Source organism: Meles meles, chromosome 5, assembly GCF_922984935.1.
Source record: "Meles meles chromosome 5, mMelMel3.1 paternal haplotype, whole genome shotgun sequence".
Taxonomy (NCBI): domain Eukaryota; kingdom Metazoa; phylum Chordata; class Mammalia; order Carnivora; family Mustelidae; genus Meles; species Meles meles.
In genome coordinates this window covers 3,398,181-3,423,854 of record NC_060070.1, presented here as the reverse complement: position 1 = coordinate 3,423,854, position 25,674 = coordinate 3,398,181, and the positions used below count along the sequence as shown (strand labels likewise).

The window sequence follows — 25,674 nt, the reverse complement described above, 5'->3', positions numbered from 1 at the left end:
TACCTCAATAAAGCTGTGGCTGAAAAAGAACCTCACTTAGAGGCCGCTGAAATTAGCACATACACAGCATGTGTTTACACACAGTACCGTTTTGAGGTCACATCGGATCGAATATAAAATCAGAGGGTGGGAAGAAAATGAAAATACCTCTCATTACTCAATATATTATATGCATCAGGGATTGGAAAGAATTGGATAGCCAATTCAAATTTAAATTATCTTTCACTGATAATTGAAAAGGGGCACCTGGGTGGCTCAGTGGGTTAAGCCTCTGCCTTCGGCTTTGGTCATGATCTCAGGGGTCCTGGGATCGAGCCCCGCATCAGGCTCTCTGCTCTGTGGGGAGCCTGCTTCCCCTACCTCACCCCCCTGCCTGCCTCTCTGCCTACTTGTGATCTTTCTGTCAAATAAATAAATAAAATCTTAAAAAATTATCTTTCATGGCAGATTACATGGTATATCCTATACAGTTCTAAGGATTTTATTTATTTATTTTGGAGAGAGAGAGCATGGACACGCGTGCGCACAAGGGGGAGGGACAAAGAGAGAGAGAGAGAATCTCAAGCAGGCTCTGCCGCAAATGTGAAGCCCCAGGTGGAGCTTGATGCAGGGCTCCCTCTCATGACCCCGAGATCATGACCGAAGCCAGAATCCAGAGCGGGATGCTCAACCAACTGAGTCCCCCAGGCACGCCCTCCCCTGTCCTGTGCAGTTTTATACCAAATTTTAGCAGGATTTTGCTTGGAGTCCAGTCGTGCCCAGAATGAAATCCCATCTTCCACGTGCACTTAGCAAGTGTGCCCTCAGAGGAAGTATTTTGTCATTGGCTCATCTTTGCTCTCAAAATAACATTTAAATCATTCAACTTACTCGTGTTCTTGTCCCCCTAGAAGGACCTCTGAGGAAAAGTTACCATTTAGTATTGATCTGAGTCTTTCCCCTAGACAGAGGGTGAGGTTCTCCTGCTGACGGTTCTGTAAGTGGATGCCGGTGAGTGAAAGTGGCGGGTTTGAAGTGTTTAGTGAGGCCAGGCGGTCGGCAGCCCAGGCTGGGAGCCCGTAGCTCTTCGACCTGTTTTGAGTGACACCGGCATTCGGTCATGTTCTAGCTGGGAGGACGGGGACAGAGCTCCCCTTTGTAGAACTGAATTCTTTTGTGCCTTATCGGTTAGAGTTACCCAGTGAAATGCCCTGCCTCTGTGGAATGAACAGGTCATTCTAAAGCATCGCTCTGTTCCAGGCGGAGAGAAGGAGTGGTATTTTGTTCAAACAAAGGTGCTGACTTCAGAAGTCTGGGAGTGAACGCCTAGGAATACGGGGAAGCCACCGCAGTCTGAGTGGCTCCGTGCTTTCTGCAGGGGTTTCTCCTTCTGCTCCCACGGTGTGCAGAACCGAAAAGCCAACAACATAACGAATCACCGTTGCTAGCCTTTGCATGTTTTCTGGAGACTTCTGGGAACGCTGGACAGTGGGCAGTTCTGCACCGATCCAAGCTTGGATGGCGCAGTTTTCTCTGATGCTCCAAAACCTGCTTTGTTGAGTTTCTAACATGTTCTGTCTGACACCGTGCTTGGTTATATACAGAAGTCAATAAGATCGTCTCTGCCCTCCCAAAAGTCACAGTCTGGAGAGGAGAATGATCTTCTCTTCCTGTGTGTGTGTCCCCTTGACTGTGTGTGTGCAGGTACATATGTGTGTGCCTGTGTGAGTGTGCGTGTGTGTATGGAGTGGGCTTTGGGAAGACATCCTGGACTGGAGGTGGGTCTTGGAGAATGACTGCCAGAGAGACTACGGAGAGAGATTCTGCAAGCCGAAGGTCGTCACGAGCCATAAAGACGATGCCGTGGGGGGACGCTTGGCAGTGTGACCCTGGGTCTCTCAGTTCCAGTGCACGGGGGAGGGCTGGAGGATAGGGCTGGGAGGCTGAGTGGGCCAGGTCAGCGGTGCTGGGAGTAGGGTATACCTTCTGTCACGTGGCAAACAGTACTTGAGCCCCTGATGGGTGGAGCTATTCAGGGCCAGGGTCAAGCCTGGGTGAATTCAGAACGTGCCCTGAGGCAGAGTCCGCTTTGGAGTAAGGTCCCTGTGCAACTAAGGGCAAAGGAAAGCCATGCAAAGCAGAAAACAGGTGCATTTTTTAAAGGCAGTTTTCCACAGACACCGTGCCCTTCACCCAGTTCCCTGTGACAGTGACCACGTTTCACTTACAATGAAGCCAGAGCACGTTCCTTGGGTGCTGACGTCAATGGGCTTTTTGCCTGAATACGGCCCTCCCAGCGGACCCTAAGGGATTGCTTCTAATCTCCAGCACGTGGGCCAGCAGCGTCCCTCCGACCGGGACGGCCAGCAGACCCGCGCTTCGGTGGAACGATGCTGCCCTTCTAGGGGACACACGTACACACAAACCTGGCAAAGAAGGGGGACCTTTTTAGGAACATTTCCGAAATCTCTGTGAGTGTCCAGACAGGGGCTTGTTCAGACCCACTAATTGCCGTGGGAGAGTGACAGCGTGAGGCGCGCTTGTGACTCTGCTAAGCTGACAGGCACCGCAGAATTCAAAGGAGTGAAAGCGAAACAAGACAAAGGCAGCCGTCAGTCATGCACCGGGAAACCGGAGCCGGCAGCCGGCCTCCCCTCCTCAAGACAGCTGCAGTCTCCACGTCATCTGTCATCCGGGGAAGGAGCCCTGCCTCCGGCTCGCCACACGAATGCACTCCCTCCTTCTCTGATCTGTGCTGGAAACCCGTGAACGCGGGGACTCTGACATCCTCACTCCAGGGATCTAACCGTTCCCCCCCACCCCCATCCCCCGGCCGGGACTTGCCCCAGGGAAGGTCAGACCCTGAAAATAAACAGGTTGAGGAGAAGCCCCTGCAGAAGCCTTCGATAGTCCCTGAACGCCGGGAAGCCCACGGCTCTTCAGCGTGGCCGCGCGACCTGAAATACTCCAGACAAATGCGATGGAGCCTTGGCGAAGTCAAGGGCTTCCTTCACGTACGCACAAAACCCCCGCTTCCTTTGGAGAGGGGAAGGCTGCGTTGCGCTGGAAGGACGGGGCTCGTGGGTTGTTTGTGACCTTGCGGATAATTACTTCTGATCAGACAAACTGTGTCCCCTTCCCGAGGGGCACAGTGTGAGTTCGCGGTGCGGGCCGCCATCGCCCTGTCTTACCCTGACGCGGGGTCCTGCGCTTGGAACGTGGGGCTGATGGAGCTGTGGTCCTCGCGTCCTGCGGGCGCGGCGGGCTCGGCGGGCGGGACAGAAGAAGTTACAGCATCACAGATGCTGCTCTGATGCTCTTTTGGGACCACAGATACGAAATCTTACACGTTTGAACGCCTGCAACCGTCCAGTTTGCTTTTACTCCGAGATCATGCTGTACTTTGCTCTTTGCTCTATAAATCTCGGGCTTAGGCCAAAAGCAATAAAATGTGATTTGACCCTCCACGGGAACTCCCATCCGCACCGCCTGACCATCCCTCCATCCGGCAGCCGCCCCTCACGCCCTCGGGCACCCTCTCCCTGACCTCTAGGAAGGAGTGGTGGTGGCTAGTCCCATCGCAGTGAGGGTGTGATGCCTCATGTCACAAAATTAGATGGCCCCAACGGACGGAGCCATCCGTTACAGGAGCAGTCAAGTCATGGAAGACACAGCTTCTAGCATTTTCTCTCACGCCCAAACATACTCTCACACGTGCACCAAGGAGAGAGTAAACTCAGCCGCAGCGCTGGCACGCACAGCACGATGTTGTCCCTCAAAGAGAAATTCCATATACTTTTGGGAACGGACTCAAGCCCGCAGGCTCTGGGCCAGCAGACACCGTGGGTGTTGTTGGCTGTGGTCCTTGAGCAACGCCCACTGCCAAACAAACAGACGCACACAGCGGTGACAGCTCTGGAGGGACCTGCTTTGCTCCTTCAGAGAATGGGGGAGGAGCATGGTGACCGGGACAGAGTGGGAGAAGGAGCCCGGGGCCACCTGTGACCATTGTCAGCTAACCAACACCCAGCATCGCGCAGTCCAAAGAGGGAGTGGGTGTGTGGCCAGGGTGACTTCAAGGAACGCTGGCAGCAAAAACAATAGGGGTGGAAACTTCCCCGAAACCCCGGTTTTCCTTGAATGGGCTCCTTTCCAAGAAGAGTTCACACAGAGTTTACACACTATACCCTGTTTGTCCCGGCTAAGACCCCTCCGAGACATCTACGTCCTCCCTATCACACCCGCAAATTCACCAGCGTGTTGACTGTTGAGGAGGGAAGTGAAATCAATGGGATTTGATCAACAGCAAAAAAAAAAAACCCTGTTGGGGGCGCCTGGGTGGCTCAGTGGGTTAAGCCGCTGCCTTCGGCTCAGGTCATGATCTCGGGGTCCTGGGATCGAGTCCCACATCGGGTTCTCTGCTCAGCAGGGAGCCTGCTTCCCTTCATCTCTCTCTGCCTGCCTCTCTGCCTACTTGTGATCTCTCTCTGTCAAATAAATAAATAAAATCTTTAAAAAAAAAAACAAAAACAAAACCCTGTTGATTAGGTTTTGTGAACAGGTTTCACAGAACAGGAAATACCCCTGTTTTCAATCTCTATGAGAAGAGTCCGAGGTTAGATAAATACACAAGAAGACGCAAAACCAAGCAAGTGCACGGAAACACCTCTCCCAATTATAAGCTTGACCATCCCATGCTTCGGGTCAGGGAAGACGAGCAGACACCCTGTTAACACAGCCAGTGAACCCCGACCCCAGCTGCAGGAGGTCCATAGCCAAATGCATGGTTGTAGTGTGTGTCTATGGTTCCCTCGCTCTCCAGGTTAACCCGATGCTGTCTGTGCCTGTTAAATTCTTCCCTTTCAAAGGGTATCCCCTTCCTACTGCAGACCCTGCTGTCCTTGTGGCCACGGCTCAAGGGCAAACCGCCGTCTCACAGCAGGTGGCCCCCTGCCTCCCCGTGTCCAGCACTTCCCCAGCCCCACGAGGCGCCTCTGGGGACAGGACTCAGGGATTCTTATGAACCTGTCAAAGGCAAAACCTTTAAACCAGAAATGTTGTTTTTGACTTTGTTATGTTTCCCATAGTACTGGCATGGCACCAAATCCCGTGCAGGTCTTCAAAAAATACTTTTCGGGGTGGTACGACAAATTCCATGAATTCAAGGGACTGCTCAAATAATTTGATATGACATAATTGTGTTATACCACATATAACCACAGCAACAGGGCCTTTAGCTGGAAAGCGACTCCCCTGCAGCTTCTGGTGGTAATTCATGAGAAATATAAGACGGCTGCAGTCATTGGGGATACACGTGATTTCGATGAAAGGCAAGGTATAAGTCCATTTTTTGAAAAGATTCCCTCACTTTAAGCATACGACAATTGCCTTTGCACAATCACTATCATGACGAGAGCAGCTCCTGCTGCAGGACGGGGGCTTCGTTCGAAGACGGCAGATTTTATTCGTGTGGGTTCACACTGAGATTGCTTCCGGTAACACAGGTCACGACAAGAGAGAAGGAAAAGCGGACAGGGCCATGCCCCTCCAAGAACTCGGAGGTAAAGGCAGTGTTCCTGGTACAGAATGCTAATAACAGCGGGGGTGGAAACACATCGCAGGAAAAACCAGAGAGGGCTGACATGGCGTAGTGGTTCCCGAAAAGCACATTCTAGCAACGCGCGTGACCCTGCCCAGAGAAGCAGGGGTAGAGTCGGAGAAGCAGGAGCATTTCTACCACCAGCAAAACGTCCTTAGCCGGGCAACAAGAGGACCTCAGGGATGTTAACTTGGTCTGAATGAAACACCCTTCACTCGTTTCCGTTGGCCTCATTCTGCGCTCCCCAAGCAGCCTTCTGATGACGTATTGGCTTCTGAGACGTCTCAATATCAGGAAAGAGTTTTCCATGGGTCCCAGGCAGGAGCTTTCTGGCTCTTAGACAGGGCTTACTGCCACTTTGAGTCAACGAACTAGTGTTCTAATAAGTACTTAAGGTCGCAGTCTGATGTCCCGTAAGGTAATTGGTACGGTATAGTTTCTGACCCCACTCAGCGAGATACAGGGGTTGGAACTGACCGGAGTCAAAGTCACTGTCCCACCCCCTCTGTCCTGCCTCCCATCCCAATGATTCTCTTCGTCCTCAGGGTTGACACTCCTCCCTGTTCAAACTTCAAACTGCAGTTAGGTGAATACACTTGCTAGGAGCCTCCTGTCAGCCAGGATAAAAAGGGAATGTTGGAGGGCTCTTAATTCCCATTATCTGATAACAGAATCCTCTGGGAACTCGCATGAGGGATATTAAAATCCTATCTTGCTTTGCCATTTAGACTTTAGGGAGAAAAAGGCTTGTGAATAACAGTTTTACGTGACTTCATTCAAGGAAAAGCAGATTTTTCACAGGGGTTTTTCCAAGATGACACATTCTCCTTACACTTACCCAGGGCTCTCCCTATCATAGTAGGTGATTAAGAATTTACTCGAGTTTTTGGAAAATGTTAACCCTGTCGTCCTCCCCAGCGATGCTAGCATACAAACGTTGTGATCCGAAAGCCAGCTGCCTCAAACACAGAAAACATTTCCCCGTGGAAAGAGTAGTCTCAAAATTATGGGAATTCCTGGGGAAGTCCAGGGGATCCTCTTTGATGCTGAATGTGGCTGAGGCGATGCTGATGGTAACCATGACCAAACACCAGGTTTGGGATCCCGGACCTGAGCCGGGTGCTGCAGTGGCTCCCCCAGCCCTGCCCTGGTCCTGCAGGGATTCGCTGGAGAACTAAGTCTCTGGGTGCCCACGTCCACTCACTGAGATCCCAAGAGGGCTGAACTGGGACTCAAAGGTCTTCTGTGGTGCAGGAAGCTTCCCTGAGCCTTAGAATTCACGTCTCCAAGTGTCGTAGGTGGACAGCTCCTTTGTAAATTACCAAACAACCTCAGTTTCAAGGAAATCCTGTTCAGGTCTGCAAAGAATTGAATCACAAATGAAATTCTGAAATGGATTTCTTGGAGCCACCTTTACTATATTTTTACGGTTTCCTTTCCTTTTTTTTTCTTTTTCCGGTCTTACATGAAGTCCTGGTTAGTACCAGTCAGGGATGCTCCCCTCTTCCAGGCTCATGTGGGCGACCTAGCTTTAATGTTTCCTAGTTCTTCAAATGCGTGATCTTGCTTTTGCCGTGTTTCTGTTACAGTTCACTCAGATTTTAGTCCAACCTCTTGCCAGTCTGCTCTGTTCCCTTCTCCCACAAATATCTCCTCCTTGCCCATGCTAATCTTCCTTTAAAAATACCCTTTCCTTTACGATGGGGAGCGGCGGTGGAAATTGTCTACTCTGCTCTCCCATAAATAGCCATTCAGCAAGTGTGGCCACCGGTAATGTGAGGACATTTGTATTGGTTGCCACACCAGAATTCAGATTGACACTGGTATTGAACTGTGTGTGTGTGTGTGTGTGTGTGTGTGTGTGTGTGTGTGTCTGTGTGCAGCTTCCGAGGCTCTTTCTCCCTTTACAGCATCTGGACAGGAAGCAGGAGCTGCCTTTTCCTCTGATCAAGGCTGAACAGAAGGTGCTGATTTTGCTCTTGATCCTCCCACAGATGGGAGAAAATCTCCCCTGGCTATAAGGTGTCACCGTTTGCTGCTGGTAGGGTTCTGTCGATCTGTCCTGCCCCAGGGTCAGAAACAAAAACTGACAGACCATCCTGACCCCCACCTGCGCTGTCTGCGATCATCCAATCCTTTGTTCCATACAATGAAGCTCATGGACACATTCTGCCTCCGTTCCTCCTGCCCTTCTGCCCTGGGAGCTCTCAGGCTCTCTTCTCCTGCACTGAAGGGCTCTTGTCAAGGTCACTGGTCCCCACGTCCTGTCACCAGCTCTCCTGTGTGTTTGCCGGTTGTTGACTTTCTCCCTGAAACACTCCCACCTCTTGGTTCCTGGGCCATCTTAACCCAGCCTCCTCCTCCTGTAGCCGATGTTGGCAGCACCTCGGTCCCCGAACGGGCCCATTTCTCAGGGGTCTCGGGGCAGTGCTCCTAAGGGGGTCTCAAGCAGCACACAGACTTCAAACGCCACCCCATCCATGGTCCCACAGCATCTGCTGCCACACGTGTCCCCCGGGCACCACAACCACGCAGTCCACGGGCCCCTCCATGGCTTTGGGGTAGTTACACGGCTTCTTGCTCTTAGTGTGTCCAAAACACAGTCCCCATGTCCCCCGCGGCTCACACTGCACCTCCCCTGCCCTGCCCATCAGGACAAATGGACCCAGGACAGAAAACCAAACCCAAACAGGTCAGTCAACCAGGACTCTGCCTTCTCTCTCTCTCCTTGTACTTCCAGCCAGTCTACCGGCTAGACTCGCCCACGGCGTCTTCCAAAGGGGGTCCCCGGCCAGGTCCCCGTTCTCATGCTGCCCCCACACCCCACGCCACGCCACCTGTCTGCCTTCATTCAGGCTCTGCCTCCCCACCTACTCCCGGTAGCTCGCTTCATGGAAGACCCGGGGGTCTTCCTAATTACGAATCGGATCGTACCACTCTTCTGCTTCAGATTCTCTCATGCTTCCCCAACACATGGGGACCCAAGCCGGTGGCCTCCAAGGACCTTCTGACCCTGCTCCTCTCTGCCCCTGCGCCCTGCTCTCCCCTACGCTGCCCTGTCCTGCACGTTGGCCGCCTGACCTTTGCGGCTTAGACTTGCCTCCCCCTTCCCACACCTGCCCAGGAGCTCTCCCTCCTGGTCCTCATGGAAGAGCGACGCATGCTGACATGTCACCGCTGAGGTCACATGTGGTCTCCGAGAGGTCCCTGCCAGCTTCGCCCTTCCCCCACCCTTCACGGTGTGGATCCGTGTGCACGGGCTCCCGTTCTAGTTCGCTCACCGTTCTCCAGCCGGAACCGGGGCCCGTGCACATGGAGTCCCGGAACCAAGAACCGAACTTTTGTCAGGCAGGGGCTACGGATGTTTACAGAAGAATGAAGGGACACGGCCACGGGAGCCACGCTTGCAGCCAAATGGAGCTCTGTGCGGCCCCATGCAATGTCCTTTCGGTTTTATAAGTATACAAAAGCAGATCGCTAAGAAGTTATGGGTTCCGTGTCACAAACACGCCTAAACACACCAACTCGTCTCTTTTCAGCATAGCTATACCCGCTTCTCTGCTTTAGAAACAGAGAAAAGCTCGTTTGTTTTGTATTGAAGGAACTTCGCCTCTGAGGTTCTAATAGTCCATTTCACGGAAAAGGTCAAGTGAATTAGAAATTTTTTGCTGGACATTTTGTTCTGCCATTAAAACCATCAGATAAATGTATGTAAATGATTTTGCGTTGAAAATGCCCGTGCTTGACAGTGATTAGGGACGTTATTCTTCACCGTAATAGTAAAGTACTAATTGGGCAGCGGTATTAATCAAGAAGGCGTCTGGCTTAACTTCAAAAAATAAAAGAGGCTAAATAGAAAAAAGAAGTGAAAGAAAAAAGCCATGCAGGTGTTCTGGAAAATTCAGTAAGCCTACCATTCCAGCACACTATTCTACCTTGAGAACCCTCCTATCGTTTCCGTCCTGGACACTTTTTGTGGGCACTTTGTCCAGGAGACCCCTGCCCGGGAGGCGGTGAGGACACGAGGAAGGGTGAGAAGAGCCCCGAGGGCTGGCGCGTCACAGCAGGGACCCCGCGTACCTGCTGCGTGGCAGGACTCCCCTCTGCCTTCCGCCGGGTCATCGCTCATCTGCTCCCAGGAGTCCGCGCTGCTTCTCAGAGTCAGCAGTGCCGGTCCTCTGCTCCCACTTCTCAGTGTGAAGGGACGGCAGCCGGCTGGAAGGGACAACAGGATAGGATATTAATGTCGACGACTCCTTGTCACCATGATCAGCAGAAGGGCTCCGCCTGGAAGCCTCCAGCAACAGATGGGGCGTGTGTGAGACGAATGCCGTCGTGATGCACGAGGCTTGAGAACCGCTGTTCCAGATCCGTACCCCCAGGGAGCAGCGCGCGGGGAGGGCACGAAGGAGCAGATCAACAGTGCCCTTCGCACCGGGTTCTGGGGAACCACACCTTCCCCATACTCGTCCCGCTCCGAGGCGCCCAGGATGTGAATGCACAGGATGCTCTTCTCCGTGAGGACCTTCCCAGGTTTTTACCACAAGTCAAGAGCCGTCTCATTCCCCGAGGGAGGAACGGCAGCCGCCGGGCTTGGATAGCACTGACCAGGAGGGAAACAAATCCTCAGGCTGACAGAGGTTGACTTCAGAAGCGTGAAGGGGAGGTGTGGGGCTTAGCCAGCCCCTTTTCCCAAAGGTCAAGGAGGTTTGCTTTCGTTAAGGAGGGTGACGAGGCTGGGGACCCCTGGACACCGAGGGCTGAGGAGCAGGGGTGGCGCACGGGAGGGTCAGCAGGGGTGCGGGACGGAGCAGAGGGTGGCTGGAGGGTCCGGGTGGGAGACAAATGTCACCGAAACGAAGGAGACCGGAGCCAAGGCTGACACTGCGGCTTTTCAGGTTCAATCCCGTCGTTCCTGGGCCACAAACGGCAGGACGGAGAGGTCGGGGGAGGACAGGGCTCCCACGTGTGTTTGTGGGGCTGCGGCTCTGAGCTCGTGTCTGTGGGCCTCTGTCACTGTCTGCACCTGTCATGCACGACGAGCAGAAGACAGACGAGGTCCCAGGTGTCTGGGACCTGTCACCTGACAGTGGACGGTAAGTCCTCTGTACAGGCTGTGGGAGGATGACCTTCGATATGTCGCAAATATCTTGGATTGAAATGTCCCTTACCATTACGAAATATTTCCAGACAGCTTGACCCAAGAACAATCGACCCGTCGGCGGTTCCGCCCAGGCAGAGCACGTGGGCAGATCCGACCTACGTACACACACCCGTGAAACCGTCACCAGCACGTTTGGAGTAATCACGGTTGTACGAAACCAAAAACCCAAATACAAAAGCCAGAGGAGTTGGATGCCTCATGTCTGTGCCTCAGTCTCCGTCCTCTTCCCACCCGGCACGGGTCCACCTGCTTCTCGGGCCCCTCACCACCGAGTCCAGAAGGCTCTAGGGGGAGGCACCTGACGACCAGCCCAATCTGGCCGCCGCCTGCCGGCTGCAGTGCCACCAATCAGCCCGCCCGGCCACCGCAGGGGGAGCCTGGGGACGAAGACAGTCCCGGGCTTGCCGCTCCTGCGAGAGCCACCTCCTGCGCTCGGTCCGACTGCGGGAGGCTCTGACAACACCTGAGGCTAAAACACAGAGCCCAGGCATCTTCCCGAAACCAGAGGAGTAGATAGTGATCGAAAATCAACCACGAACGCTGCAGATAGAGTGAGTTAAAGGTCGGTGGGACGTGTGGCTCACCGTGAAATCTGGGGAAAATGTTGGGCGGGGGGTTAGCGCTACCTCCGTACTCTGACCCACGGAGTCTGAATAGTGGCCGGGTTTGGGGGTTCAGGCATTGACGGGTCTGTTGTCAGACCAGGGGAAACAGGAATTGAATTCCTTGAGAGGAACCCATTAACTCTCCCATTAATGAAACGGGCATCTCTGTGACCGGCGGGACACAGGCCAGCATCTGGAGCCAGGGGACAGTTATCCTTCTGCGAACAAAACCATGGCTGTTTGTGAACCCATCTCTTCCCTGGGGCTCAAAAGAATGTGTGTGTGTTGTGTGTGTATGAACACAAGAGGTTCTGCTCGGGGCCCAGTAACTCCCCCAGGGAGCAACTTGGCAAGAAGAAGGTCCAAGACAGGCTGTTCTTCCCGTCCTGCAGAGCTCTGGCCACAGACGGACCCAGAGCTGAGAGTTCCAAGTAGCACGGCTGGAGGAGAGCAGCTGCTCCTCGGGGAGGGGACTGGCAGCCCAGGCAGGGCGCTGAGAGCGGACGGTCAGAGCCGGGCGGCCCCTCAGGGAGCCCGTGGTGCTCGGAGCCGCCCACCGTCGTGGGGTTTCTGGACGGTGCCTTTACGAGCACTCAAAACTGGCCAGGTTTGGGGGCACACGGATGACTAAAGGCTTTGAGATAAGCAACAATGGTTTTATACAGATGGAAATCAGGATTTAAAAGTTTCAAATAAGATTAGAAACATTCATCCTGGAACCACACTCTGCCCCTGCTCTCAAAATCAGACAACAGGGGCGGCCTGGGTGTCCGAGGTGCATCATCTAACTTCGATCTGGACGTTTCCCCCAAATCAGCCAATCAGCAAGTTCCAGAAATGCTGTGCTTTGGGTCACCAAAAGGGCTGAGTTTCCCTGAAGGAGAAGGAACCTGTAGGACAGTCATAGATTCCGTGAGTGTGAAAGGGAGAAGCAGGGGCGGGAGGAGCACTGGAGAGAGGACGCACGCCCCCCGTGCACACGCACACCCCCGTACACACGCACACCCCCGTACACACGCACGCACAGATGCACGCACATGCCCGCATAACACAGGCTAAGCCTCTTTCAGTGCGCCAGGGGCTGGGTGGCACGGGAGACGCGTCAGAGCAATCAAGGCCCAGGGAAAAATCCAATAAACCGGCCCGGCAGAGCGTGAGGATGATGAAACCCTTCTCAGCCATGGGCAGCCGCCTTCCTCTCCCCGGCCGCGCCCTGTGTTTGGGAAGCTGGAGGGGCTCCACCGGAATCTCCCCGCCTTCTGCGTCTCCTAGCAGAGCTCCACACAGTTGCCACGGCACGGGGCTTTCTCCCTGAGCCACACCCCATTCTACCAGAGCAGGAAGCTCCCCTTCCTTCTGTCCACGGGGGCTGGTCCTCCCCCTGGAGCCTGGACCACGCAGCGGCGTCACATGCTGAGGACAAACAATGGCAACAGAAGCCTCACAGAGAGACCAGGAGCCATTCTCTCACCCAGACTCAGGCAGCCCAGATGAGAGCCCTGCATCCCCGCCTGAGTTCTATACCCACCAAGAGTCAGCGATTCTTGGGAAGGCTTGGGGCCTGGGTCATAAGTTTCCACAACTCAGAAATTCACGGATTACTTACAACTGATCGGGTTTGTGAAATTCCCGGTAGGGACCGCTTTCTATAGCAGCTCCTTCCTTGTCTTTAATTCTCTGAATCTGCTCTTGGGATTGCAGGCCAAGGCTGTGAGGAAGCTTCAGGGTGCGGCACAAGCCCCCCGAAGCCCCAGGGACCTGGGTTCTGGGGTGGAGTGAGCACCTGACCTTTTACGAGGAAGGTGGCAGCAATGCTGTGGTTTGCTACAAGCACGTTTCAGACCATCAGGCGTGAGATCAAGACAGTGGGCTTGGAGGCAAACAGGCTGGGGACCTGTCAGAACAGTTGTACGGGGAGGGGGCAAGCCCGTCTAAGAGGAGCGGACAGGACATGGCGGCACTTGAGGGAGATGCAGAGCAGAGGAGCCTGGACGGTGGCCCGGCAGAGAGCATGCAGAAGAGGCTCTCCTTGAGCTGGCGGGGATCCTCGTGGGGTTCCAGCCCAGCTTTGATCCCGGGAGCAGGAGCGGACGGTGAAGGGGACTCACGTTCACGGATGAGACCACCCAGGACTCGGAGCCTGAGCACAGTGGCAGGGAGTGCTGAGTACTGGAAGGAGTCAGTACGCCCCAGGGAAGGATGGGAGAGTGACTTTCCTTTGCATTTAGGAAAAACAAAGGGTGAGGTGAAGACGAGAGGATTCTGTCCTGAAGAAAAGTGAGAGAGAGAGGACGCGCTCAAGATGGTGTTGAATGTCTGAGTGAAATGAGTGTCTGTGAAGCAAAGTCCGTTTCATGACTATGCCTCACTTAATTTTTAAAAATTGTGCCAAGTAGGCAAAACATAACATTTGCCATTTCAACCATTTTAAAGGGTTTGTTTCTATGGTGCTAAGCACATTGGCCTCATGGTGCAGACATCATCACCGTCCATCCCCAAAACGCTTTTCATCTTCTCACACTGAACCTCTGTGGCCACGAAACGCTGACCCCCGTACGTCCTTCCCCAGCCTGTGGACGCCGCCGTTCCACTTCCTGCTTCTACAGGGTTGCGCACTGCAGGAATTTCAAATAAATGGAATCATGCATTACTCCACTGTCCTTCTGTGACTAGCTTCTTTCACAGACAAAATGTCCAGGGTGCATCCATGTTACGGCAGGAGCCAGACTCTCCTTCCTTTGCAAGTCTGAGTAGTATGCCTTTGTACGGAGAGACCCCAATTTGTTTATCCATCTGTCGGTGGACCCTTGGGTTGCTCCCGCCTTTGGCTATGGTGATTAACACGGCTGTGAGGACGCACGTGCCACGGCCCCTTCCAGCTTCCGCGTCACATCTTTTGGGGTGTCTATTCCAAAGTGGAATTGCTGGATCGGACGGTAATTCCAAATTCCATGTTCAAGTTTTTGGGAAGATTCCACACCGTTTTCTGCAACCGCCACACCATTCTACATCCCCACCAGCAATGCACGGCATTCTAATTTTTCCATAGCTCATCAACACCGGTGATTTCATTTCTTCCTCTTAAAAAAAGGATAACCACCCCAATGGGTGTGGCGTGGTACCTCAGTGCGGTTTTGCTTTGCATTTCCCGAACGCTTCGTGATTGTTGGGCCTCTTTTTCCGTGCTCGTTGAACACGATTGGCAAATATTCTCTCCCCTTCCATGAGTTCCCTTTTTACTCTGCTAATTGTGTCCTTCGATGCATACACATTTTTCATTTTGTTGAAGGCCAGTGTATCTCTTCCTTCTTTTGTTGCCTGTGAGTTAGGTGTTATGCCCAAGAAATTCACAGCAGATACAGGTCATAAAGCTTTCCTCTGACATTTTCTCCTAGGAGCTTTATAGTATTAGCTCTTACATTTAGGCTTTTGGTCAACGTTGGTTAATTCTTTTAAAATGGTGAAACATAGCATGGATTTACTTGTTATTCCTGCACAGGGACATGCTCGTCTCCTCTGTATAGTTGCAATTTTAGTACACATCCTGCCAAAGCAAGTGCTGAGACACAGTCTTTGGAAAAAAACACACTGCCATAAGCATATGCAAATAAAACTGTTTACACTACATTCATAACGACTGTTCTCTGTTCCTAACTGGGGCATTCATCTCCTTATCCTGGATCTACCCGATGTGCTGGCGGTTATGACTTAGGCACTTGTCTGCTGCCTATGTGCCCCGTGAGGCTTTCCTTAAGGTTCCGAGCCTGACTCTCACACAGCTCTCTCCACGGTGGCCAATGTCCTTCCCACTCTCAGTGCCAAGCCAGCGGGAGCCCAGCCAGATTTTTAGGTCCTCTTGTGAATCTTTCACAATCCATAGACGGATGCTATGATGTGGACGTATTTTGAAGAGTTTGGATATAGGTTTAAAACAGGGGGATCAGTGTGAAAACCTGCACATGGAGATTCTAGATGCCCAGATACTTTCTCCCACCCCCAGAAGAAACAAAGTGTTCATTCTTTGGAGAAACAAAGCCAGGGAGTCTCTGGGCTTAGACACACGATGGAAAGGAGAGGCTGGATGAGCGGAAACAACATGAGAATCAGCAGATCAGATTTCGAGGTGTCCCTAACACTGCTCATACCCCTTCCTCCCGTCCTGCTCCCAGACCACCTGTTTCTACGCGTACAGCCTGCCCCACCCTTGCCTCTGACAAGAAATAGGAGGGCTCTACCCTGGAGAGACTGAACTCTACCAAAGAAAAGACCTAGAGGTACTGACATTTGAGGTGTGGGGGGGTCTCCTCATGCAATCACACTCTATCAAGTTCAGCCAGCAACAATTCCCGACCAGAGAACTTTCCAATGCCTTCCCCAGCTTCCAACTTGTCTTCTCGTCCCTCACACTTAAATAAGAAAGGGTGGCAAACAATATATGAATATACTTGAGGAAGCCTTCCAACATGGAAAGCGGCTAAAATAATAGAGGTAAAAGAACCTGGGATAGGGACATCTGGGTGGCTCAGTCAGTTAAGCATCTGCCTTTAGCTCAGGTCATGATCACAGGGTGCTGGGATGGAGCCCCACATCAGGCTCTCTGCTAAGCGGGGAGTCTGCATCTCCCTCTCACTCTTCTCTGTGTTCTCTCTCCCTCTCAAATAAATAAATAAATAAATTCTTAAAAAAAAAAAAGAACCTGGGCTAGAGACCATATAGGAAGGGAAAGTGTTCTTAACATTGTAGTAGTCTCAGAAAGAGGAGAAAAGATTTTGTATTCATGGTAAAAAGAACGCTATAAAAGAAACAACTGGAGGGGCGCCTGGGTGGCTCAGTGGGTTAAGCCTCTGCCTTCAGATCAGGTCATGATCTCAGGGTCCTGGGATCGAGCCCCGCATGGGGCTCTCTGCTCAGCAGGGAGCCTACTTCCTCCTCTCTCTCTACCTGCCTCTCTGCCTGCTTGTGATATCTCTCTCTCTCTGTGTCAAATAAATAAATAAAATCTAAAAAAAAAAAAAAGGAACAACTGGAGAGCAGTATAGAGTTTATGGGAATTAAAATAAAATATTAAAAATTACAAAGGTCAATGGGGAGTTGGTATAAATAAAATTGAAAAAAAATATCTCCCAAAAGTAGAACAAAAATACAAATATATCAACAGGAGAGAAGAGACAAGAAAATACAAGGATTAATTTAGCACAGAATAAAAAAAGGCTGAGGATAAGAAATTATTGAAGAAATAATACAGAAAAATAACCCAGAACTGAAACTTATAAGTCTGCATGCCGAGGTGCACACCATGTCTGGGACGACGAATTTAGAGACCTTGGCACATTACTGTGAAATGTGTTATCAGTGGGGATCCAGAAAAGAGCCCAAGAGTTCCCAGAGAAGAAAAGAGGCCACAAACAAAGCAGAGATTAGAAGAGAGCTTCATCAGACACTAGAAGATAGCAGACCAGAGTGTCCAAAATTCAGATGAAAAATGATTTTCCACCTGGAATTCTGTACTCATTGAAAATATTTTGGAGGGAGGAACAAATACATTTTTTGACTTATGTGATCTCAAGACATGGATCTCCCAGGTGCCCTTTGTCAGGAAGCTACTAGGGTGTGCTCTGCTGAAATGAAGGAGTAAACGAGGGAAAAGCGAAGCATGAGATAGTGGGAGCGCGAAGGGATATCCCAGAAGGACAGTGACAGGACCCAGGACATCAAGCCCACAACAGGTGCAGTCGTCCAGGAAGAGCGGAGTTGGGCATAGTGGGACAGAGGACTCAGATGGAAAAGACACGGCGGAGCTGACTGACTGCTTTCGAACACATTCCGAATACATTTGGAAACCGTGCGGTCAGCTCTGTGACCGGCCTTCTAGGGCATCCGGTGCAAAAGTGTAAGAACAGCCAGAAAACGAAGGTACAACTAAGGTATAAGCATGTGACAAAACAAAGCTAATATTAATTTCAGGGAAAATAAAAGTTGTGCAAGAGGAAACAGAGCTAATATTAATTTCAAGGAAAATAAAAGTTGTACAAGAGGAAAAAAAAATGGAATCCAGATACCCTATTTGGCTCAGGACCAACTAACACAAATGACAGTTTCCCCCCCAAAACCGTGATGGCAACGTGCCGACCTGGCAGGTCGTGCAGAGCATGTGTATGGAAGCAAGTGACTGTTAACATCAGCCCCCAGCTCAGCAACAGGAACTCAGTGGATGACGTCTATAAACCGAAGAAATCATTAAGAAATGGCAGTATATTATTTAGTAACGGGGAAATAAATTGCGAACAAGCAGAAACAAGAGATTTGGAAATGGTTGTTTCTTGGAAGCAAGGCATTTTGTTCTAAGTGTTTCAGTTTGTTTGATTTTTTTAAAAAATAATAGTACATAGTTTGGGGGTGATTTTTTTCACTTATCTCTGCTCAGAATTTCAATGTGTGCACATTGAGGGTCCCTGCGAAGTTATTATATCTCCAGTGGGTATGGTTGGAAAAGATGCCCCTTTGGGACAGAACACAGAGCAGAATAGGGAGGATTTCAGCCCCATCTGCCACCTTACCAGGGGCACCTTACAAAAACAAACCGGAAGCCCTGCCAGCCCTGCTCTAAAGGAGTCTGCACGGCCATGAAAACACTGTGAAGAAACAACATGGCATAAAAAATGGGACCAAAAAGCCCCTACCTGAAATTCTCCTAATGCCAAGCCTGGTAGCCTAAATGTCCTGTTATTTCCAAACTTCTTGTTTGGATGTGAATGCCAATGATGAACAATGCACAGGGACTGAAATTAACACCAGTCAACCTAACACTCTGAGAAATGCTCTTAAATAATGTGGGATTTGGCTGACCTCGCTGAACAGTCATCCTCACGAAGGAAGGCCTGGCCAGGCATTTTGGGTGGTTTTTAGCTCATTGAACTAAAGACGGGTGTGATTGGTAAGAGGTCAGGCATTGTCGGGGACAAGTAAAATGCAAGTCGAGTCTCAAGAATCAGAAGACGTCCCACCCCCCCAACCTGCTCTGGCTGGGCCAGCTACGCAGTCATGTTCTCAGTTCTCAGTTCCAGGTCTAGGGAGGTCACTGACACGCTCACGCACCGTCTCGAAAAGGGCAAAGGAACCACACGGATCATAGGTATGGTCATCTGTAAATAGTGTCAGAAATTAAGAATGTCATACAAAACAGTAATACCTTCGATTTTTTTCAAAGTAGAGGGTTAAAAAGAGTGAAACGGACAGAGATTCACCGGATGGAAAGAAGGACTCTCAAAGTCCAATCGTGCTATTTAGAGATAAAACATGTGTTGCCTTGCGTGGTTGGGATGAGAACCAGCCTCTGTGGGGTGGCCCAGGAGGGCCAGGTTGAAGGGCTCTCTTGCTCTGACCGAAACCAGCTTCCAGTGTGAAGTGTTTCTGACTTTGTGCCTTTCATCACTTCCCCTCAACACTGAGCCAGGAAAGAACATTTCCAAAAAAAAAAAAAAAAATATATATATATATATACACACACACATACATACATACATATATATTTGATTTGGTGAGGAATGATTTCATCCCCAATCCAATCATTACTTCTTAACTTGAAAACACTTTTTATTCGCTTCAAGGTAAATGACGCTTGCGGTATGAATGAAGACCCAGGAGAGCTTCCTCAGAAGAATGCTGGGCTTGAACTGCCCAAGCGCTGGGAGAGAGAGCCCATTGTCACCCAGACTTCCTGTCCGCCCTCTAAGTGCCACTTACAGACTCTGACATCATAAGTGCTTCCAGATTCCATCAGTGGTCCACAATGAATTAAAAAGCAATAGAAGCCAGATGCTTTTTCTGGTAAACAGTTCCTTTGTAGGAAAAGTAAACAGAACAAGGATATTCCCTGACTTGCCCTTGACAATCATTCACATCAGAGAGAGCTCTCTGTGCCTTTGCGTCCGGCAAGCACAGACCCACCGGCTTGCACACATCGCCCGTCTTGCGTTGTTATGCTCTCTTCTTTTTAATTAACTCATTGATTATAATGTTTTAAATGGCATAAAGTGAAGACAGCCTATACAAAAGAAGCCAACACATAAATGAAGGGAAACTAAATCTCTAATTAAACTCCTAAAGCTGCTGAAAATGTCCTCAGAGAACTGCTTCCACCAGCCTTGCCTCAGCTCATTATAAATCCTTGGGGCCGAAATGATACATTTTGTGAACTTTCACTATTTTCTAGAGGTGAGGGTTCCAAAGTAATTTCTTCGATGGGCACGAAACCACAAATTTATAAATGTTAATCAGATACATTTTTTCCAAATCTTTCTAATGGTTCAGAATTATTTACAGGATTATGTCAGATAATTTCACCTGATTAGTCTCAGCTTGACATCAGAATCCATTTTTTAGGCAATTCCAGTACCTCCATATGAAGCAAACACAATGAGTTTCCTTTGCTTCCTTCACTGTTATCAGTGGGAAAACAGAAGGTGCTCCCTTTAACCTAATGCTGCCCCGTTTGCTCGTAACTATGACCCTGGTGTTTGCAGCAACTCATATTCATTCCAGAACAACACCAGGCAGGGGAAGACCTTGTGAAGCCCAGTATATTTCGACTCCATCTCTACTGAGCCCCTCCAGAACTCAGCTCTCACAGCAGGCCACACCCCCACCATGGTCTCTTGATCTTGTGAACCCCTGCATGAAACTTGTTCCAAAACAAATAAATACATTTTTTTTTTTTTGCACCTGGAAGCTTACTTTGAACTGCATTTTTGTTTGAATTCAACATAATTCCTCTCGATTCAATATAATGCAAGTGTGAACACAAGCTGATTAGAGAACACGGCCTCTGCTCTAGAGAATAAGGCGAATGATTAGACTTTGCCCCCAGACCTCCAGCTGCCCCCAGTCCAGCTGGAGCATGAGACCAGCACACAGTTAACCACTCTAAGCCAAAGGCGAGAGCCAGGGTCCCAGGCAGCCAGCCCCGGTTCAGAGGCGGTGAGTGTTCCCGCCGAGGCCGTGGAGCTCTGGCCTGGGTCTCAGTTGCAATTCTGGGATCTCCTGCAGAGAATCCCCAGTTACGCACTGTGTCTCCTGGGCCCTCGCTGGTTTTCTCAGGTGCTGGCCACCGGCAGACAGAGAGCTCTGAGTCCTTCAGATTTAAAGCGTGACCCCACCCACAAAATAGGGAGCTTTCGTTGTCATTTTTCACTTGAACGTGCACTTGCTGGTACCCCGTGCAGGAACCTGCTCCCCGTGCCACAGGGCGGGGCAGAAAGCAGTCAGGAGATGCCGGCTCCTCTCTGTCCCCCTCCCAAGCCCCACGGGGCTCAGTGGAGAGCATATTTTGCTGAGGTTGCTAACAATCCTGTAGTTCAATTCCATACTTTAGAAACACTGGAGAGATGAATAACCCTTCACCCCTTCCCGAGAAGCAAGGCAGGACATGAATTTTAACTATCTCGTTTCGGGCTTTGTTTACAACATAAATGCTGTTTCTGATTAGCTCCCTCTGATTGGTTACTTAAACATTTTGAAGCCAATTTCGAGGGTGTGGGAACAACCAAGGAATAAAATAAAGATTTGATTATTTCTTTATTTTCCCTTGGAGGTCAGTCTATGAATTTTATTCAAATGGTAAAGTCTCTCTGTGAGATGCGGAAACAAATAGAAGGAAAGAAAAGAGAGCTTTTCCCCGCTGAGGACTGCGTGCCCTGAATTATGTAAGCGACTCCAGAAGGAGGGGCCGTTCGTGTTTCCCAGCATCGCGCAGGCTTCAGATACAAGCAGGGCACCCGTCAGTCTCGAGAAGAAAGCACTGGGGAGTGCTCGTCAGCCCCGACGGAGGGACCTTCATCCTTGGGCAGACAGGGCCTTCCGCCGGCCGGAGGAAGAGTGTATGGGAAGCTGCCACATACCAGGCAAATCCGGGAACTCGATTAAATAGCAAGATTACAATAAGGCCACAAAGATCACCTCGTCTCATCTCCTGGGGGCTCGGAATTCCTATCTACAAAATGAGGGTCATAAAGTCGTTCCTGTCATCCTCACGGCTGTTTCTGAGAGGGAGAGTCACCGATACGAAAGGCGGCCGGGGAAGGCGAGGGGACAGGAGAGGCACAGCCCGTGATCACTCCTGTTACCTCCACCCCCGCCGCGGGGGAGTCGGCGCAGACAGCGAGACCGCCGGAGAAGACCGGCGAAGGTTCCGGCTTGCCGTCCCACCGGGGCCAGCCTGAAATGAGAAGGGCTCCCCTCTGATGTCCCTGGGCGACCGGCGGAGTCCCAGCCTTGGCACACGCCAAGGGCACTGTCAACGCGGCTTGTATCACGTCCAGCCTGTCTCCTTTGTTCTTCGAAGATACGTTTCCAGGGGTCACTACCAGGGGTTTGCTTGGGTTCCCACACATGCGGCTGACTTGTCTACTGTCTCAGGGCGCAGGGCCGTGGGCTGTTGTTGGGGCTACAGGTCACACACTGCCCTGGGCCGTCTTTCCCACCAAAGACGTGGGTTCGCTCCCCAGGGATGCAAAGGGCCAAGCCGTGGGGGGCTGTTCACGAAAGAGAATTTCCTCGTGACAAGTAATTTTCTGAATGTGTGAGACTTGGGCAGTCAGATGTGAGGACCAGTTCGTGTTCCTGAAAGCACGTGGCTGTTTGTTGGCTCTCATTCTTTGTAAAGTGGTCGTTGCCTTTTGGACTCACTAGAAAAATCAACCATTTTCACTTTCCACTTCTCCGTTCTTGCTGCCGTGTGACCCGAGGCCTCCCCTGCACCCACAAGCTTCTGACCCCCTGGCGCCCCGGACACATGCTGCAGGAGCGAGTCAGACCAGACGATCCCCCTCCTTCAGACGCGTCCATCATTGCCGAGAGAATGTGGTCTTAGAAATACGGCGCTGTTCCTCCTGGGTCGAACACAGATGAGTCTGTCACATGCACGAGGCCGAGCACGTGCAAGGAGCCCTACAGTTTCCAGGAGAGATTTCTGGGGTTTCAAAGAGCAGAGACCACTCATCTCCCCAGAATGGTCGCGCTGTGACACCCCAGCTCTTGGAGGAAGAGAGGGACAAAGAACACAGGGACGGCAGCCGTTCCCTGTTCTCTGAAGCAACCACAGAAACAAATGGAGAAACACTTGAAGGAACTGTAAAACACTATCATGTCAGGAAAAATGAACATTTTTTTCCCCCGGGGAAAAGAATTATCCTCCACACCTAGAAATCTTCAAAATTTTGTATGAGTAATAAGCATAGGGGGTCTTATAAGTGAGAAAATGAGGGGCTGCTCAGATGACGTGATTCAAGCATGTCCGCAAAACCTCAAAGGGATGAACGGGGGCTGAGTCCGAGGGGGAGAGTGTGGCACGAGGGCGGCCAACAGCCGCCGCTTCCAAGTTAGACCGAGAGCTGGGCCAGTCACTTTGCCGGTCGCTCTGCAGGCGGGGGCGGTGGGGGGTCCTGCGCTCAGACCCGCCCCTCCCCCCGCTGGGTACAGAGGAGCCCGGGGAGTCCTGACCGAGCGCGGCTTACGGTGCGCGTGTTTTACAAGACTTACCTACTAAGGGCAAATAAGCTGACATTTCCGTTTGGGGAAAAAATTCTCCACTTGTGATCCAGCTGGAGATTACAGAGAAGGCCAAATGTGTTCCACACCAACCAACAAAACAAAAAAAACAACCCCAAGGGCAGATGGGCCTGTCTGGGAGAATGGAGTAATGCACCGTTGTGTGGACGCGTGGTCCACAGGGAGGGGACGTCTGGAGGCATTTCTGCCCTTCCCTCCACCGCTTCCCCTCCTGGTGCCCCGGCCTCGGGGCAGACAGAATCCGAGCGGTGCCCTGCCCTCAACAGGGAGCATTTCCCCAGCTGCGATGCCTTCACACCAGACCCCACCACGGAGGAGCCGAGGCTGACGTCACGCAGAGCCCAGGCCGCACGAGCCCGGTGACTAACACAGAGGCAGTTCTTGGGAACTGACGCGACTTTCCCTCTCAGGCTCACACAGGGCAGTCGTAGCCCAAACTTGCTGAATTTTGAGTCATGACTTCCTCAGGGGCTTCAGCAGAAGTCAGCGCGCAGGGCTTGTCAGAGAAACCGAACCACCACCCAGTGAATCATGTGCAACCCGTGCCTGGAAGCCAGGGGCCCAGGGATCTTTTTTTTTTGCTCTTTAAGAGACAATTCTAGCTGCCTATTTTCTCTTCCAACCTGTCCCTGCAAGGGTTCAGGGTCTGGGACGGACAGGAAGCTGACCCCAAATTGATAGGCGACCACAGGAGTGTCCCATGAGCAAGCCAACTCCCTGCCTATCTCCCTCTGACTGAGGCCACGGTGCTACATTCCAGAATCCAAAATGTCTATGGAAATTGCGGGAGAAGCGTTAGGAGGAAGGTGGTCAGAAGATCAAAAATGATAAAAGAAATGAATAAATCATTTGCTTTCTTGTCCAGTCACTTGATTCACTGCAAAGAAAAGTCCTACTATGTTTGTTTGTATAATGAAACATAGTTTGAAGAATCCATGTTTCCAGAGAAAAATGAAGACTTTTTTTTTGTCCAGCTGCTTTTCATCTTATGCTGCTGAAAAGACCCAAATTCAAAGCTGCTTTGTGAGTTTGCTTTTAAGTTTTTTTTTTTTCCCTGCGACAGACAACTCGGTCTTGGTCTAAGCAGTCAACTAGTCAAGAATCCAACAGTGCGAGGGACCCCTCCCCCAGTCCAACACGGGTCCACTTTGTGCGACAGTGAGGATGAGGGGCGGACCGCAGGGATTCCACGTGCCCGTGGTTTCTCCTGACGCCTGGCGCTCGCAGGACGCGTGTCCCCTGGCAGAGGCTCTGAAGGCCTGCCCAGCAGCTGGGGCTTGTCCAGGTGCGTCCCCGCCAGAACCGAAGCAGCACTCTGCTCCTGTCGTCTGCTCCGCTCTGCACCCTCACAGCAGCTTCTGGTGCGAAACCAGAAATGTGCAGGTCTTGGCAGCGTGGGAGAGGGGGACACCGGGGTAGGTCACTTCCCAAGACTGCAGCCACCCCTCCCTCCGGGAGTGACACATGGGTGCCTGGCCCTGGCCCAAAACACAGATCGGCTTTTCTGCTTCTCCTTGGGGCTTGCCAGAAATATTGCACATTTTGAGAAATGGGATGGTTCAAAGACACCGGATCTGTTTGCTCTTCCAACACGCCGGTTTTCACCATGCAAAACCTGCCCCCCCACCCCTGAGACAGTACTGGGATCATGTCTGGGAGCACGGAAGGGGTGGGACATTGCAGTGATACCACTTTTAAGCAAAATGCCCTTGGAAGCCATCCACAGTGTAGGTGGGATACATGAGATCATGAAGGAGCCCGAATGACACGGCAGGGGATGTGGCCTTGGCGTCAGACAGACTATGCTCCACATCCAAAGCCACTGACGTCCTCGCAGGAAATTTAAACCACTTCTCGTGCCAAAGAGAACACACCTCCAGGTCATGAGGGAGCCCCTGAGTCCTTCGTGTTTTCAGACTCTGCTTTCTTTATTAGCTAATTTATATTATGTAAGAGTTACAGACGGTTCATGTAAAAGAAAGAATTGTCATTTGGAATGAAGCTGATTAGGGAGAGATTAGGAAAAAATGGATATATTTAAAGCAATGACAATTCAGTTTCAGTGAAATTCAATTATCAGCCTTCTTCAGATGGAAAATCCCCAAAATATACCAGAGATATTTTCATCCTGATTTTATTCTCTTAACTTACAGACATGAGAAAAGAAAAACAGCAGAGTATTTGGATGAATTACTTGATGTAATCTCAGATCTGGAGAGCTGGAAATCTATCCTAAAAAAGGATCAACTTAGAAGACATTTAAAGATACATGGAGATAATAAAATAATAAACGACCACCTGGTGGGCAGAAGTAACAAACGGTCACCGAACTTGGGCGCTCAGACAGTGATCGGGGCCTCGCCGCCCAGATGCAGAGTCCCCGTGCACCACAGGATTGACAAACCGTTGACTGAGAGGTTTTAAAACCGTATCTCAGCAAGGCCTATAGTAGTGATATTAGTAGTGATTGCTCTAAAAAGGCGAGTCTTGGGGTGCCCGGGTGGCTCAGTCAGCTAAGCATCTGCCTTCAGCTCAGGTCATGATCCCAGAGTCGGGATCAAAGCCTGCTTCTCCCTCTTCCTCTGCCCCTCCCCCTGCTCGTGCTCTCTTGCTCTCAAAAAAATAAATAAAATCTTCAAAAAGAAAAGGTGAGCCTTTTAAAACAATTGTAAAGGTTGGAACAAGTATCAACAGTCCTTGGAAGCCCTCTTCTCTCTTCTCAAATAACCATACCTGCTGTGAACCTATTAGACCAAAAAAGA

At 51.0% G+C, this 25,674-nt stretch overlaps 1 protein-coding gene and 1 non-coding gene across 2 annotated transcripts in view; both read right to left on the bottom strand.

Moving 5' to 3' along the window:
• The window catches only part of PDE10A (phosphodiesterase 10A), a 573,461-nt gene that overhangs the window by 332,066 nt on the left and 215,721 nt on the right, over positions 1-25,674 (bottom strand). Inside the window, exon 2 of the mRNA XM_046006911.1 lies at positions 9,659-9,793. Coding sequence (XP_045862867.1) covers positions 9,659-9,793 — 135 coding nt within the window. The remainder of the gene's footprint in view (positions 1-9,658; positions 9,794-25,674) is intronic.
• Positions 14,802-14,905, bottom strand: LOC123942913. The gene has a single exon (XR_006818538.1). It is a non-coding gene; the product is annotated as a U6 spliceosomal RNA (small nuclear RNA).